This window comes from Triturus cristatus, chromosome 4_1 (assembly GCF_964204655.1).
Source record: "Triturus cristatus chromosome 4_1, aTriCri1.1, whole genome shotgun sequence".
Classification (NCBI taxonomy): domain Eukaryota; kingdom Metazoa; phylum Chordata; class Amphibia; order Caudata; family Salamandridae; genus Triturus; species Triturus cristatus.
In genome coordinates this window covers 982814174-982830129 of record NC_140585.1, presented here as the reverse complement: position 1 = coordinate 982830129, position 15956 = coordinate 982814174, and the positions used below count along the sequence as shown (strand labels likewise).

The following is a 15956-nucleotide window of genomic DNA, read 5'->3' as shown; positions in this document are numbered from 1 at the left end:
TTTACGGCGCCTCCGGCTGTACGGTAAGAGGGAGCGGGGCAGGGGCTTAAGCGTCTCCTTAGCGCCGCCCGTTGCAGTTCACAGGACCTTTTACTTGTGGAGGCAGCCGCCTGGGTGCAGCAGCGGGCACAGTGCAGGCATTGCAGTGGGGGTTTAGGCGCCCTCCCTGGACTCGGGCAGATGCTGGGTCATTGGGCTCTGTAGACGTACCGGTGAGCTTGGCAGCGGATGCCTTGCTGGCATCGCGGGGCACTCGCCCTCATCAGGGTCGCATGTCCTCTCCTCCACCTCAGACGCCAGCGAGGATGAGGCACGGCTGGTCTCCGGTCGTTGCTCCTTGGATGCAGAGATCGGTGTCACGTCCGAGCTTCACTGCAGTCACGGGTGGCCGTAGACTGCTCGGTGGGGGGTGCCGCCTGCAGGGCTCCTTTCCTCCCCCACAAGTAACGATGAAGCGCAGAGCGGCAGGCATGCGGGGTTGGCTACCCGCCTCGTCGCCAATGTGGTGTCGGGCCTCAGGCCCACATGACGGGAAATAATGGACACGGACACCTGGTTATGTAGTTCAGTAACTGCCCACGAGTACGTGCACCCGGGCCCTTTTATTGTCGGGCCCACGTCACGCGTGACACCCGTGATGGATGGGTGGAAGTGCAAGTGTGCCCAGCCCTCAAGGGAGTGGCTGGGAAACTCATACCATGCCAAACACTAGAACGTGTCCTGCAGGACACTACACACCTCTTATATATTTTTTGTGTGTCCATTTGTATGCTTAATTAGTCACATATTTTTCGCACTTAATGTATTTATGTATCAATACCCACGTTGTGTTTTACTTTAGTTATTTGGGGGGAGGGGTAATTTATTTTGTTGTTTAAAAGGAGGGACGAAATGTCAAGATTTGAAAGTAATAGTAAGTTGGAATGTGTTGAACTATCGGAAGGTAATGACCTATCAAGGAACTCTAGGACATGGTTAGAATGTGAGAGGAGAAAAGCGGTTGAGAGATACAGACTGAGCTGGTCTCTCTTCCTTTGTGCAGTCAATGATCTACAATTATTTACGCTTTCTACATCTATGTGTGGATCCATCCTTACAGATATTACAAAAATAATGAAGTAATACTGTCAAAAATGTGCCCATTATGCCGCTTAATTTGCCTTTTCTTCACGCAGAATTTAGTCAGTCCTGCAACATAATTTGGTACTTCATTCTCTGAATCTTGTACGTATTTATTTCACTGTTTTATCTTTCGTATTTAATTTTGCCTTCCTCCATCCATCTTCTCACTGCATTTTTTTACTTCTTCATCTAATGATTACTTTTCTTTATTTGTCTAACTTCTCTGCTTGCTTCACAGCATTAAAACGCATAGGTAATTTAAGGCATGGGCTAAGCGGGCTCTGGCCCAGGGCCCCAGCTATTCAGGGGGGCCTGATCAACATTCGGAACACCCGCATTGAAGTTTTAAACGTATCCAGAGTGAACTCTTTTCAGTAGTAGTTTTCCACACTATCGGTCTCGTACACTGAACTTGAACTGGGATTGGTCGTGGGAACGTTTGCCTGCTATTCATTGGTTGCAGGAGTTCACGTGCTCATGTCGTATTTTCTAGCTGCTGCACACGTCCATCTTAAACGAGTGGGCGGGTTTTAACGACGCCGATCGCAGAAATCCTGGCTTTTTTCTACGGGACTCTGTTTTGAGCGAGCTTGCATGCTGCGCAGGGCCAGGTAAACCTGTCTACGACGTAGGATTCCAGGCCAGAGGTCAGCAAAGGACACAGTTACATTTTTCGAATGGGACCCGTGCCGGTGAGTAGGTTAAAGAGGGCTTGTTTTAGCATGGTTTTTACTCCACCGCGCGGCTGCGTTTCTAGAGCCACTCGGGATCTACGTTCGTCACTTGTACGTCATATGCGCTCCGCCTCCCTCCAGTTGATTGTTAACTAACTGGGATGCCCCTGCAGGAATGTGATGGATTGTGAACTATGTGGTTGGTTTTCGTATCTTGTACATTTGGGGTCAGGAGATACTTGTTCTTTCAGTGTGATGCACAATGCACACAAAGGCCGAGCCACGCGAATTGTTGGCTTGTCATCAGGCAGTAAATAGGCATTTGAAACAAGCAATGGTAGTACATCGGTTTCGCCTATGTGATGAATCGTCCTGGACAAGGAAAGGGCTCCCTGACAAGTAACACAGCAGTGGAGAGGATGTGGTACATGGGCCAGAGCTGCTGACTCGAGAGCTTGGGATCTTGGTTCGAGTCTCTGTAGTGTAGCATCCTGTGATTCTGGGCAAATCACTTAATTTCTCTGGTGATAAGTTGCTATATTAAACTGCTGCAAGACGAACAAGCATTTTGCAATGCAATAGGTCTCTCATTTGCCAGAGTTTATGCTATTGGCTTTGTAAATGACAATTACTTTTATTTATGCTTTAAAAACCAACACGGAAATAAAAGGCATTGCCATTTACAATGCCAATAGCTCAAACTCTCACAACTGCGAGACCTATTGCATTGCAAATGCTTTTTTTTTTTTTTAAATGAAAGCTGAAAGTGAATCCTTTCAATGAACAGACTGCATTTCAAGAGCTCACATGTACCATCAAAGAAGAGTGTTTTGAAAATGAGTCCGAAATTATGCTCCTGTTGCAAGTGGTGAACTTGAAAGGCATACCCAGCAAAAATGATGCCTAGTCGATTGTTTTAACAAAGGCCCAGTATTAATATAGCATCTGTAAGAAAGCATGTGTTAGCACTCCGCTTCTCTTTGTGGACAAAAAAGCTGCAAACTTAACATCATGACAGCAGAGTAAAACAAATAAATGTGCCAGGGTGATGTGTGAATTACATTTTATCTTTAGGACATCTTAATTAATCTAGACATCGCATGCTTTCTAACCAAAAAAAGCCATTAACCCACCAATAAAAATGGCTGGCTGTACGTCTTATTGTACTTTTTGAAGAATTGATGGCATAAGGTTCTCCAAGCAGCAAAAGCTGTCCCATCCAGACAAAACGTGAACATGGTCCCAAAGAACCCCTGACACTGCCTGTTCCAATGCCTCAGGAAATGTTAAACTACAAACTAAGTTGATCAATTCAAATGAGGGGAAGGTTAAATAGTTTTTTGCAAGTTTTCGATGCAAAATTTTAAGTTGTAGAAACTTCTTTCCCTAACCTGGAAAGTAATCTTGTACAGCTATAAAGTATAACAATACTGTATGTTGGTTAATCCTAGTCAAGATCGATATTGTATAGGATAGAGTGAGTGGGTGAAATTATTCTGATGGACCGCAGGGAAGACGTAAGGGATCAACCTTGAGTGCTCGGTACGGTAACTGCACCCTGTCATCCTGTGCATACTACTCAAAATTAGGATTACCACTTTTCTCAGAGAAAAATACAGCCCATTTGTTCATGATTTGAGATTCTGGAAGAAATCCCAGGAATACACCGTTTATGTTGGTAAAATACTAACAGGTGTCAATGGAGGGCACACATTCGGTGGTGGCCTTCACTCTGGCACCAAAGTCCATGAGACCAAGCAGGAGGCTGGCAGGCACACATCCTCAGCTGAGAGCCACAAAAGCTCTTTGACCCACGTAATTTAGGCCACCGGCCCCCTATTAATGGTATTGCAGGAACATTTTCCCTATATCGTGACTTATCCCTGACCATATTACTAAGTATTTTAGATCTGCAAATTCTATCGTTCCACTGATTCTGTTTTAGCTCGCTACCTGCATAGTACTACAAATAGTACTATGTGCCTTGAAATACTCTGAGTACTAACTTTATTTCCGGCCCTACTAAGTGTACGTTTCTAGAAGCTCTTCGACCTTCCCCCGCTCATCACAAGCACAATTTTTTTTGTTTCTCCGCTGGCACTCGTTGCCATTGCCTAAAAAAAAAGAGGTACTCAACAAGTGCAATAGGTTAATTTTGCTTTTCTTATTTCTTACATGGACATTCACTTTTCAATTCGTTATTCTATTAAATACAAAATTTCCGTAGACTATCCTTGAAGGCGTATTATCAGCACACATGTTTTTTTAAGCATTTCTGAAGCCAAGAAAGACATTCATTAGGCGACATTGCTCTGAATTCCTCGCCCTCACTTAGGTGGAGCTAAATGGGATACTCATGACCCAAGGTGCTAGTCTTTTCAGCTAGTAACACTATACCTGCAATTTAAACATTTTTTAAATTCTCCCCAAATAACGGACTTGAAATTAAAACAGGGGTTTGTATTAACTTAAATAACCTAGTGATCTAAACAGTCTGTGTAAAGAACATTTCAGCCATGGGACCTTCAAGAAGGCCTCTGTAACATAAGTGAGTCTCTGTTTTACAGGGCTGTCTTAAAACAATAATGCGTTTCCTGTGCACGACATTAATTAAAGAGGTTATCAAAATAAGACAAACTAATATAATTCGTGATTGTGTAAAATGAAGGAAGTGGGGAGCCGTACCACAGAGGCTTAATGACTCGCAGGCGGGAAACAGCCTCCTGGCTAAGCAAACACGAGGCTTTGCACACAGTCATCGAGTGGATATACAATTCAGCAAACCGGAACTCACTCTGTGTTTACATGGGTGAGATAAAGGCCTCACAGGAACCATCTGGGGAAAGTCCCGGAGTGCTTGACCTACTCCCCACAGAAGGGAACGCTCAACGCCACACATGGCACTGAGGCGCGCGTACCTGAGCGCGAACCTGCCTTGACCCGATAAAGCGAATACCTCGTATTCAGGCAGAAGCTCTTTTTAACCAGCCACCTAGCTCCCTAAGGCATCCCAAAATAAGTATTCCCCAAAATTTACAGGTAAAGGGAAGTCAAAACAGTTAACGAACGCAACACGCCTTTTCATAATAACAAACTTGTCTTAAAAAAAACATGGTTCACATCAGTCAAAAGCATACCTCATAATCCGAAATCCTCACTTTATAGGGACATACAGATTGGCCATATGCCTTCGTCTGGCGCAGTTCATGTAATTAAGCGGACTATGGAAGGGTTTTCATGGCTCTACCCTTCAAAGATCTCTTCCACCCACAAACACACGTCTTCCCAATATATGCCAAATCTAGCAGAAGGGTCAGATCTTAGTCAAATGACTCAAGTCCTCCTTCAAACGCTTACTTCACGGTTGACTTTTATGTGACGTCTGTGTCAGAATTCAGCTTTGTTACGTCACAGAGGGTGCTTTAATGCAGTTATTTCTCCCGCAGTTCGCTGATACCAACCAGGGATTCAGCAACGACGGATCATGTTACACTTAAGTTTGCCCTGCTTCTAACATCACAAACAGGGGGCGGAAAGTACACAAGGCAGTTACCTGACCAGAGACAGTAAAAAAACGTATTTGGACACTTTTAAAGCTTTGTCTAAACCCGCTCACATTAGAAGCAGCGTGTAAAACAAGCACGAAAGTGGTGCGCGCGCCACAGCGAGACATCTGTTTTGCAAAAAGAGGCAAAACTTTATTAAAAAATATTTCCACCAAAGCGGACCATAACAGTATTTCTGCTACAGGAAACTGATAAGAGAAGCAGATGAGGAACAAGCATTGGCAAATGCAGGAAAATATGCTACAGCCAATACAAAAGGAGGAAAAATAATTGGCATGCACAGGAACAATTGAAAAGCCAGGAAAGAGAGGTGGGATGTAGGCCCTTTTAAGTTCATAATAAAAACAATAGATTTCCCAAGCACAGCACAAACATTGTGCATGCAAAACCTAAAGTGCTAAGATATGGCCAGCACTGTGTGCATCATAGCTCTGTTTTTTTTTTCAGCTTTCAGCAACACTAGGGTGCAACAAAGCTTAAAAACATTGAAAAAGGCAGTAAATAGTGTAGGCGAGACCTATTGGCTTTGGTGGTGGTCTTATTCAGTGCTAAGAGAGCTTGGGGCCTTAAATGGCCTTAAGTGCCTATTGGAGAGAAGTGGCTCAATTCAGTTGCTGAGTACTTTGTGTAAGAGTTCTAATTTGGATCAGGTGAAGACGGAATGAGTTCTCAGCGGAGTGCAACAATGACTCTCTTCGAGTACTCTGCCACAATTGATGTTGGGTATCTTTAAATGGTCTTCCTCCTTCTTGTAATAACTGATGAATTTTATACCAGTGCACACTGTCAACAAAAACTTGCAAGACATGATTTTTTTTACCCTCTTGGAATAACTACTTAAAACTCTTCTGGTCTGCTCTTTTGTCAATACCCTTACCCAGTCCATTAATGCAGGCTGTTAATAGTATCTAAGCAAAAGTACCACTTTTTTGATTGCCCGCGTATTGCTACTCAAAGGGGGAAAGTGCTCAGTCACCTAATGTAACGTTGCTGTTAAATTTTGTGGCATGATATGTAATTATGTGGTGTGGATTGGATGTATGTGGTGTGTTGTGCAATTGTGCTGGTGAGTGGAATTATGTGGTTTGTTGTCAAAATATGTGGCGTGGATTGGAAACGTGTGGAGTTGAATTGTGTGGCATGGAACTGTGTGGTGTTTAGTGAAATGAAATAAATCAACATCTACTGTGAGGTCCAGTCCTTCAGAGACAGCAGCTGCATCATGCCTTTAAAATTGAACCACTGAAACCAATTAACCACATGACGAATCCTCTCCTGGCACTGCGAGATAAGTGGACGCATGACTGGCTGGAGCTGGACGATGAGGACTGGCAAGCAGCAGTGTCTTCCCCCAGAGTGGTAGCTATCCCGGTACGTTTGCGATTGGTCCTGCTTAAGATCCTTCACAGAGTCTACATAACGGGACCTAGATTAATACACATGGGGTGGTCTGATACAGGGGAATGTAAAAGGCGGTGTGGTGTGGTAAATAAAAATTCCTTTACCGGGACTGAATTTGATACAGAAACATTATAAAATAGCTCAGTAAAATGAGAGGCAGAATCCGTGATATTAGAGTTTCGGAATGGGCTTTATTCCAATAATCGATTATAATCGGATGCTTCAAGTTCCATCACCACGGGGGTTCAGGAAGTGAAGTACCTACTTTATTGACAAGAAGTAACTTTTATAGTACATACATTATAATGAAGTGAATACAGTAGGCGTAACAATTGATAAGGACATTGACGTTTGGTCTGCGTAACCGAAAATGGGTGTAATAATGAGTAAAAAGGAACATGATTGGTTATGATGTCATACATAGGTGGATCTATAAGATAATACTTGGCATAGATGCGCGCGCAGCAGTATGACGTGTACTTGACGTGTAACTAGGGGGTGACGGGGACTTGACATTTAGCTCTATATGTGGAGACGAGAAGTCTGGGGGGTCAAGTCAACCTAATCCCAAATCATATCTAACATCCTATGTTTAAAGAACTATGTTATCCATAAAAGAAGGACTCTCGGACAGAATCTATTCTATACTGACTGTGCGTGCGTGTACAAGCGTCTAAGTGTCTACACTGAATGCGAGGGGGTAGGAATATTCCATGGTAACGGGGCTATGAATTACTTGCATGAGGACAGAGAAGTTGGGCCTTTTTGCTTGGTAACTGGAAGAATGTTTACTTAAACTACTAGGCAGGAATGCATCGGCTGAGGGGGAGGCAGATAATTCGAAGGTGAAATACAGTTCTTGGCAGAGAATGGGCTGATGTCAGGCTTCGTGAGCTGCGCAGAGAATGAGACAAAGTTCATGGTCACAGATGCAGGCTCGGACTGGAGCTTTCAGAGGCAGAAGGCAAGAGGAGTTTTGATGACAGAATCAGGGCCTACTTGCCTGGACTGTAAAGTGGCATAAGTGAACCATATAAAGCCGATGGCCTTTCATATTTAGGAATGGAATATCCGGCCTATTCATGGCGGATCTGTCAAAGGACATGTTGACGGTGGACGCACATGTGTTTGCGTCTTCATAACTGGAACTGGAGGGAACATACATGTACTTGTGACATGCACATGGAACCGTTGGGGTCCAAGATAGGGGACATAACTGACCAGAAAAATCCATATTTCCACATTCCCTCCTTGTCCCCTACTTGCCCTTCAAGAGATATCAATCTTCATCAATCCATTGATCTGTTCATATAGCATCATTTGTTCTTCTTTCTTCTTCCGGGATCTTGAATGAAAATCTTGATGTGGAATGCACGATGTGGCACACAGACCACAAATCGCTGGTCCACATTGTAGACATAGACAGCAACTGAATAGTATGAGAAGGCCAATACCTAGGAAGGATAAAACTCTCCATCCCCAGGCTGATACCGCATTCCAAAACCAACTGGACCAAGTCCAAGTGCCTGGGTTCTGGTGTATCTGGCTTACAATCTTATGAAGGCGAGTGATGGCTTTATATACAGATGGCGAATTTTCTGGTATGAATACGCAGCAGCTTGATCCGATGACCCTACAGGCTCCGCCCCTATCAGCCAGGATGACGTCAAGGACAAGACGATTTTGAAGCACAACAATCCGCATAGCAGACTGCTCTTCCGTTAAATTGCCTAAGGCGGAAATAGTCTCATTCACTACTGCTTCAAGGGTTCTAGTTAATCTACGTATCAGCTTACTATTAGTAACAGTACCTATATAGGGAAAGATGCCTTTATTAAAATCTACATACTTGTCCCATGCCGTCTCAGTGTAATCGACAATGGGGAGATCTCTCCGTTCTCTGTTGTGTACTAAATGAATATTTCTGTAATAATCAGGAGGAGCTAGGAAAACAGGTGGCAAAAGGAATGCAATGTAGCAGGTACCATCCCAATCTAGAGGTAGACGCATATATGCAGTCTGACCACATATAAAGTAGGAGTGGCGAGAAGCTCTAAATGAAGATTTTCCTTGATCACTGAATTCTACTATAGTAGTGCATTTACTATGGCCCATATGTATGGAACCAACCTTTCTTACACACAATTCACCCTTCGCTGGGAATACTGACATGGTGGGTAAGACTAGTTCAACCTCGGATACGACATTTAGAATCATGAGATTAGGTGTAAAATTTCCTAATCCATATACTTCATTTTCTAGATCAGTTCCTGTTCCTTTGGGGCGACCCTCCTTGTCAGGGTAACAGACCTTGAGTAAAGCTAGGTTCAGATTTCCCCATACCCAATGATCTTGGTAAACTGCTGTGTCTGAGTCTATGGAATTAATTAAGCTAAACCATGCTCCACAGGAGCCATTATGTGTAAATGGATGTGGAAAGAAAGGCAGGACTCCTTCATAATTCTGATAGGGAGGGAGTCGGCCACACACCCAACAATTGGTGGCATTACTAGTCTGATGGGAATGATGTAACATACTAATGAAAGTGTTATTGCGCAGCGCAAGTCTATAAGACAATTCATGCGGAGGTAAGTCACTAAAAGAATGTTAAGCAGCAACATTATAAACATGTCTAGAAATAGGGTAATATATGTGCAACAACATACTTGTAGTAATTATTAAAAGACTCAATAAAAACAAAATTAATAATGTCACTATGCAGTGGCTACGCAGTGATTTACAATACGCCTGTCGTTTCAACATTTTTCGGGTATTTTCTCTACTCAGGTCCAAGGGATACATGTCAGAGACAATTCAACCGCTTCACCTTGGAGAGGACTTAAACAATCAAATTGCTCGACTTGGTGGGCCTAAGCTTTAGTTTGTAATTTTCAGATTTGTTCGGTTCAACAAAAGGGAGTTTTGTATCAGTCTGTGAGGGAGTGCAGGGCACAATATCTATATCCGAGGATAGTCCATGAAATTTCTTGATGTGGCTTGAATGAATCCAGCCCTTGCGGCCCTCGATCTTCACGGCTGTTCTTGTGGTCAACAGGACCAACTTGGGTGCTTTCCACCTGGGCTCCAGCTGAGTCTTTCGGTCGAAATTCCTCACAAAGACAAGATTACCCGGAACAACGTCATGGGGTTTCACCTCAGTGTTGTCGGGAAAGGCTGCAGCTACCTGTGAACGAGAAGATTGTAGTGCAGACATCAAGGAAGCCAAGTAATCTGTCAGCATATTACAGTCAATATCAGTTATTTTGCGTGGTATAGGCGTCCCCCACATATTCGGTGGTCTACCGAAGATCACCTCATACGGGGATAGCCCTGTTCTAGAGTGTGCTACCATTCTCATGTAAAAAAGTGCAACTGGTAATGCTACTATCCAGTCGACACCTTTTTCTCGGCATATTTTGGACAATCTGATTTTCAGAATCTGGTTATGTCTTTCTACGAGACCTGCTGCCTCGGGGTGTCGGACACAGTGGAATTTCCACTGATATCCTAGCAGAAGTGAAACATGTTTCATTAATTCGGATGAGAACGGCTGGCCGTTATCTGAGTAGACAACACGTGGTAAACCGTAGCGTGGGAAGAATTCTCGAACTAACTGTTTGGCAGTAGTCGGGGCAGTGTAATCTGAAACCGGGTATGCCTCCGTCCAACGGGACAGAGCGCAAACAACTACGAGAACATATTTGAATCCTCTGCATCGTTCCATCTGGATATAATCCATCTGGAGGACTTCAAAAGGATGATTAGGAGTATGAAATCCACCCTGTTCTACGGGAACGCTTTTTCCTGGGTTGAACTGACAACAGATCATACAGGTACGGACCTTTTGTTTTGCTGCTGCTCGTAAATGTTTATTGAACCAAATGTGTTGAATGCTGTCTAGCATAGCTTTTTCTCCTAGATGTGCTGGACTATGTATAGTGTTAATTATAACTTGGACCATTGAATCAGGAAGGAACCACACAGACCTTTCCTTCATCATCCATCCTTGATCCGTTTGGATCCCTCCTAATTCAGTCCATTTCTTTATTTCGTCTGGTGTAGCATGTGTCTGTATGTCAATTACGTCAAGAGTAGGATCTTTAACTGTCATACAATGTGTCAGTGTCGGGACTATTGTCTTTGTCATGTCGGGGGTTTGAGTTTGAGCAGTCAGTTTAGCTGTTCTGTCGGCTAGATCATTGCCTTGGGAAATGATATCAGTAACCTTTGTATGGGCCTTACATTTCATAATTGATATTTCAGTGGGTAGATGTATTGCATCTAATAACGCATGAATGAGGGGTCCGTGCTGAATGTGGGCACCGTGGGAAGTTAAATAACCTCTCTCTCGCCACAGCACGCCGAAGTCATGTACAACTCCGAATGCATAACGTGAGTCAGTGTATATGTTGACTTTTTTATTCATGGCTTGAATACAGGCTTGTGTCAGAGCGATAAGTTCTGCGGCTTGAGCTGACAAAGTATTTATACGATTAGTTTCAATGACTTCAGTATCTGTTGTGACTGCGTAGGCGGCTACTAACTCTCCTGTACTTGTTCTCATGCATGAACCATCTACATACAAGGTCAGGTCTGGATCTGACAATGGGACATCGGTTAAGTCTTGTCTGGGTTTTGTTGTTATTGTAATAACTTCAATACAGTCATGGGCTAGTGGGTCTGTTCCGACTACTGGTAAAAGTGTGGCAGGATTCAATGTGTTACAGCGTCTGATTTCTATATGTGGCTGAAACAATGTAAGCTCGTATCCTGTAAGTCGCGCTATAGTCAAGTGTTGTGTTTGCGTTCTATTTACAAGAACCTCTACTGCGTGTGGTACTTGAACTGTCAATGGATGTCCTAACACTATGGCATCGCTTTGTCTGATTGCTAAAGCTGTCGCTGCTACTGATTTCAGGCATGCAGGCAACGCCTGAGCTACGGGATCTAATGTACTAGAAAAATAAGCACATGGTTTGCGTGCTCCTGCTTGTTCTTGTGTGAGTACTGACAAGGCAGTACCTCCGCGTTCTGTAACAAAGAGTGTAAACTGTTTTCTGTAACATGGTGTTGCTAAAACGGGTGCTTGACATAAGGTTTTCTTTAGGCTTTCAAAAGCTTGTGTATGTTCCTGAGTCCAAGGGAGAACAGTCGATGTGGCTGCCTCCTGTGTTGTCAACTGAATGAGTGGTTTTGCTAGAAATGCATATTGCGGAATCCACTGTCTACAGTATGAAGTGAGGCCTATGAAAGCCCGCACCTCCTTTTGTGTCTTGGGTATTGGCATGTTAGCTATTAACTGAATGCGGTCTGGTGTAAGCTGCCTTCCCTCCTTGGACAGCGAGTGTCCAAGATAAATAACTCGCTGGACACAGAATTGCAGCTTAGAAGGGGACACCTTGTGCCCTTTTTCGGCTAGAAATTGTAAAACTGTCAGTGATGCTTTTTCACATTCAGGTTCGCCTCGGGCGGTGATCAGCAGATCATCGACATATTGAAGCAGAGCAGTGTTAACTGGCATGTGTATACTGTCAAGTTCTCGTTTCAGTGCTTGGCTATAGATGCTGGGGCTTTCTGTAAATCCTTGAGGTGCGCGGGAGAATTTAAAGCTACGCCCATTTAAACTAAATCCGAACAAATATTGACTTTCCGGATCTATTGGGACGCTGAAAAAGGCATTTTTGAGATCAATTACAGTAAAGAATGTTGCTTCGGAATCAATAGCTGTCAATAATGACGAGATATCTGGGACCACAGGAAATTGTGGCACAATACATTTGTTTAACTCGCGCAGATCAATAACCAATCGATATACTGGCGGAGCTGTAGGATCTGTTCGTTTAAGAATCGGAATTATCGGTGAATTACATACATTGGAGTCTGTTTCTACAACTACTCCTTGGGCAATGAGCTCGTCGATGATTTGTAGTAAAGCCGCTACAGCATCTGGTGGTAACTTGTATTGTCGCATTCGTGGTAGCACCACTCCTGCCTTTAGTGTGACTCGATATGGTGTAATATTCATGCAACCAACATCAGTAGGGCCTTGTGCCCATAGATGTGTAGGTAAAGTCTGCAGTCGGGGATCCATGTCTCTAGATACATAGTGACCTTTAAAATCACGTAAAAACAACCTTACTCCTTCCGGAGAACAACATATTATGGCTCCTAGGGCTTTCAACGTTTTTATTCCTAACAAGTTTTCTGGACATGATTTAGTAAGCAATAGATCTGTAGTTCGGGTCAGAGGTCCTATCGTAAGTGGAAGAGGCTGTGATACTTCATTAACAATAGGTTTTCCTGAAAAACCAAGGGAAATATTCTGTGAGCCTGAGAGGGGTGCCCCTGGGACTTCACTTTGTTTTATAGTTGTTCGACTTGCCCCTGTATCGAGTAAAAATTTTCTATCTTGACCTAATAATTCACTATGTACATAAGGTCCTTCTTGATCTACAGGAATCTCGATAAGGGGTAAGTCAACTTCCCTCTCTAGGCTAGTTCATGCGTAACGTTGATACTCCGGATATTCATACTGTGCAGTCTGATACATTTGTCGTGTTGTTGTCTGTGTGGCAGCAGCAGGCAACGGTGGTGCAGCTGGCACAAACTGTATTGGCTGTTGTGCGGCTGGCATGGCCTGGGCATGCTGCATAGCTCCTTGTTCATTCTGATCTTGTCTTAGCGGCCGTGATCTTTCTTGTGTTTTACCTATGGCGATATTATGTTTCAGCACTGGACAATCGTGTACGTAATGACCTGGCTTTTTACAATAATTGCATGTCCCTTTTAGAGGTCCTGCTGAATCGGAATGTGTCATACCCTTTTTATGTCCTTCAGCTGGAACTGTCTGGGAAACTAGCATTTTCATTTTCGTGTCTTTCATGCGTCTGTGTTCATGTTCTTGTTCCTCTCTAATTCTATTGTGGTGGTACTGTAACATTTGTAACATTTGTGTTGGAGTGCTACCTTGCCAGGTACTCTCGAATTTTAATACTCTATTCTTTACTGGGGGCAGGGCATTTTCCACTAATTTTGTTACGAACAGATGCGGGTATGATTCGCTACTTGCTTTTATGCCACTATTTATACCAAAACATTTCTCGAATCGGGCATAGTAATCGCTAGTGTCTTCATCTTGCTTCTGTTTACAGGCTGAAATTGTACCCCAATCTTGTGGTAAATAAAATATCACGCTGTCATAATTTTTCAGATATCAATAAGATCATGCATAAAGCAAGAGGCTGAGTCTGTGGTATCAGATTCATAAAGGGCTTTATTCCAATAACTCGAGTCAAAGGGAGAATATTTCCATCACCAAAATTGGATCTGGACGGGGCTGAAAAGTATTCTCAATATTCTCTTTTTCGTAGTTAATAAACGTGGCAGTACCTGTACTAGTAGACCTGGTAGTGCTTTAGTTTTGTCCCCAAGCCCCGAACCTGGACCTCGGGCCCTTTCTTCTGCTTCTAATGCTGACCATTCTATCTTTTGGTCACCTACCTCCCACTCTTTTTCCTTGAGTTTCTCATAAATGCCAGCAGGCATCAACACCTTTAATATTGTCATAATGTCGGGGTAGGTATACTCTCCCATGAGTAACATGTCTTTAATTTCTCGGTGAAAACCCGCTGGGTCTTTGTCATGACTGGGTACCACTTTCTTCATTTCTAACAATTCTATTTTCGATATGGGCGTATATACAAATACGCGTTTAAACTGATTGTCCTCGCCTTTTATTGGGTGTACTTCTCGTAAGGGATTCTGTCTATCCAGGTGATACGTGGTTCTTTCCTTGACAGGCAATGAGACATGCTCTGAGCATACAAAAAGAATATACTGCTTTCTTGATACTAGAATTTCTTTAATTAATTTAGTACCTGGACCTCTCCATTTATTCATAAGCAATTCAGTCAATATGTCAGGTAAGGGACCAGGGTCCGAATGCTGACTCTGATATAGTATAATGAGTTGTTGAATCATATAAATCCCAGCTAACCTCTGCTCATCTGGGGTGAGATTCAAAAATGTGCGTACTACTGTCTCATCACTATATTTTCCGGGACTGTCCACCCAATGAACAGCTGCCCTTGCTAAATCTTGTTCATCCATAGAATCGAGAAAATGATAACCCCTTCGTTCTCGGAGTAGTTTGTCGGCGGTTTGGAACGAATGCTCGTTAGACCTTATGTTAATTATAGGTATTTGGAAATTCCTGTCATTATCTGGACATATTGGACGTATTGGGTCAGTATGACATCTAGTCTGATCCCTATTACAAGATCTTCCTCTACCTACATAGGCTATGGTGTCCGACTGTCCTGCGGGCAGTCCTGACCCTTCTTCCTCGCTTTGTTCGAACTCGTCTGTCTCTAATCTCTCCTCGTGTAGGCGTTCTATTTCTTTACGGATCTTTCGGCACATGGCTATTATACAATTTTGCTTATCGTGTCTCCCTTCTGATATATTCTGGCTCCATTTTGTAAGAATTTTCATTGCCTCCGGATCTACCCCCGGTCGGTCTTGATTTCTGATCACACAGTTTATGAGGAAACGTAACAGTTCCCCCTGTATCTCTACTTTCTGGTATACCATAGCTCTGTTAATACATTCTGGATCTCGCCCTGTTTGAACAAAATGATATATTTTATCTAGATGCGCAGTCATTCCTGGTAGCTTCGCTAAATACCCTGCGGCTCGTCTGATACGTAATGATGCCAGGATCATTTCGTCCTCTTTACCGAGCACCGGGTCATATCTACAATCTATAAGAAGTTCCTTAAGCGTACGATCACTTACGAATTTGGGTGTACGTGAATGCGCTGACTCTTGAAAAATAAGTTTATTTATTCTAGGTGGCGTAGAAAAAATATTGGTAGCACCTCCCGTGGCCCCGTCTGGGGCGTCGGGTGTGAAAGGATTCGTCGAACGTGACACAGCAACTATAGGCGTGGACTCAGCTATAGAAGTACCTGTAGGAACAGATGCAGAAACAGATGTGCTTGCCGGAACTTGTGACTCGATTTGTTGCTGTAGGGATACGGGTGCTGGATCTTGGCGTTGGACCTCCCTGGTATGCGGTCTACGTGGGACGGAATTAGCATACTTGGGAGCTACGTCATCTAAATATGAGGAAAGAAAAACATCTTCTGCGGTTCTAGGATGCCCCTTAGGATGTACCTTGATTGGGAATAAT

At 43.4% G+C, this 15956-nt stretch overlaps 1 protein-coding gene across 1 annotated transcript in view; it reads left to right on the top strand.

Annotated features, from left to right (window-relative positions):
* The first annotated feature begins 1570 nt into the window (after positions 1-1570).
* LOC146855946 (YEATS domain-containing protein 4) overlaps positions 1571-15956 on the top strand; it is a 142348-nt gene continuing 127962 nt past the window's right edge. The window contains exon 1 of the mRNA XM_085653902.1: positions 1571-1814. Within this exon, the coding sequence (XP_085510028.1) occupies positions 1800-1814 (15 nt within the window). The 5' untranslated portion in view covers positions 1571-1799. The remainder of the gene's footprint in view (positions 1815-15956) is intronic.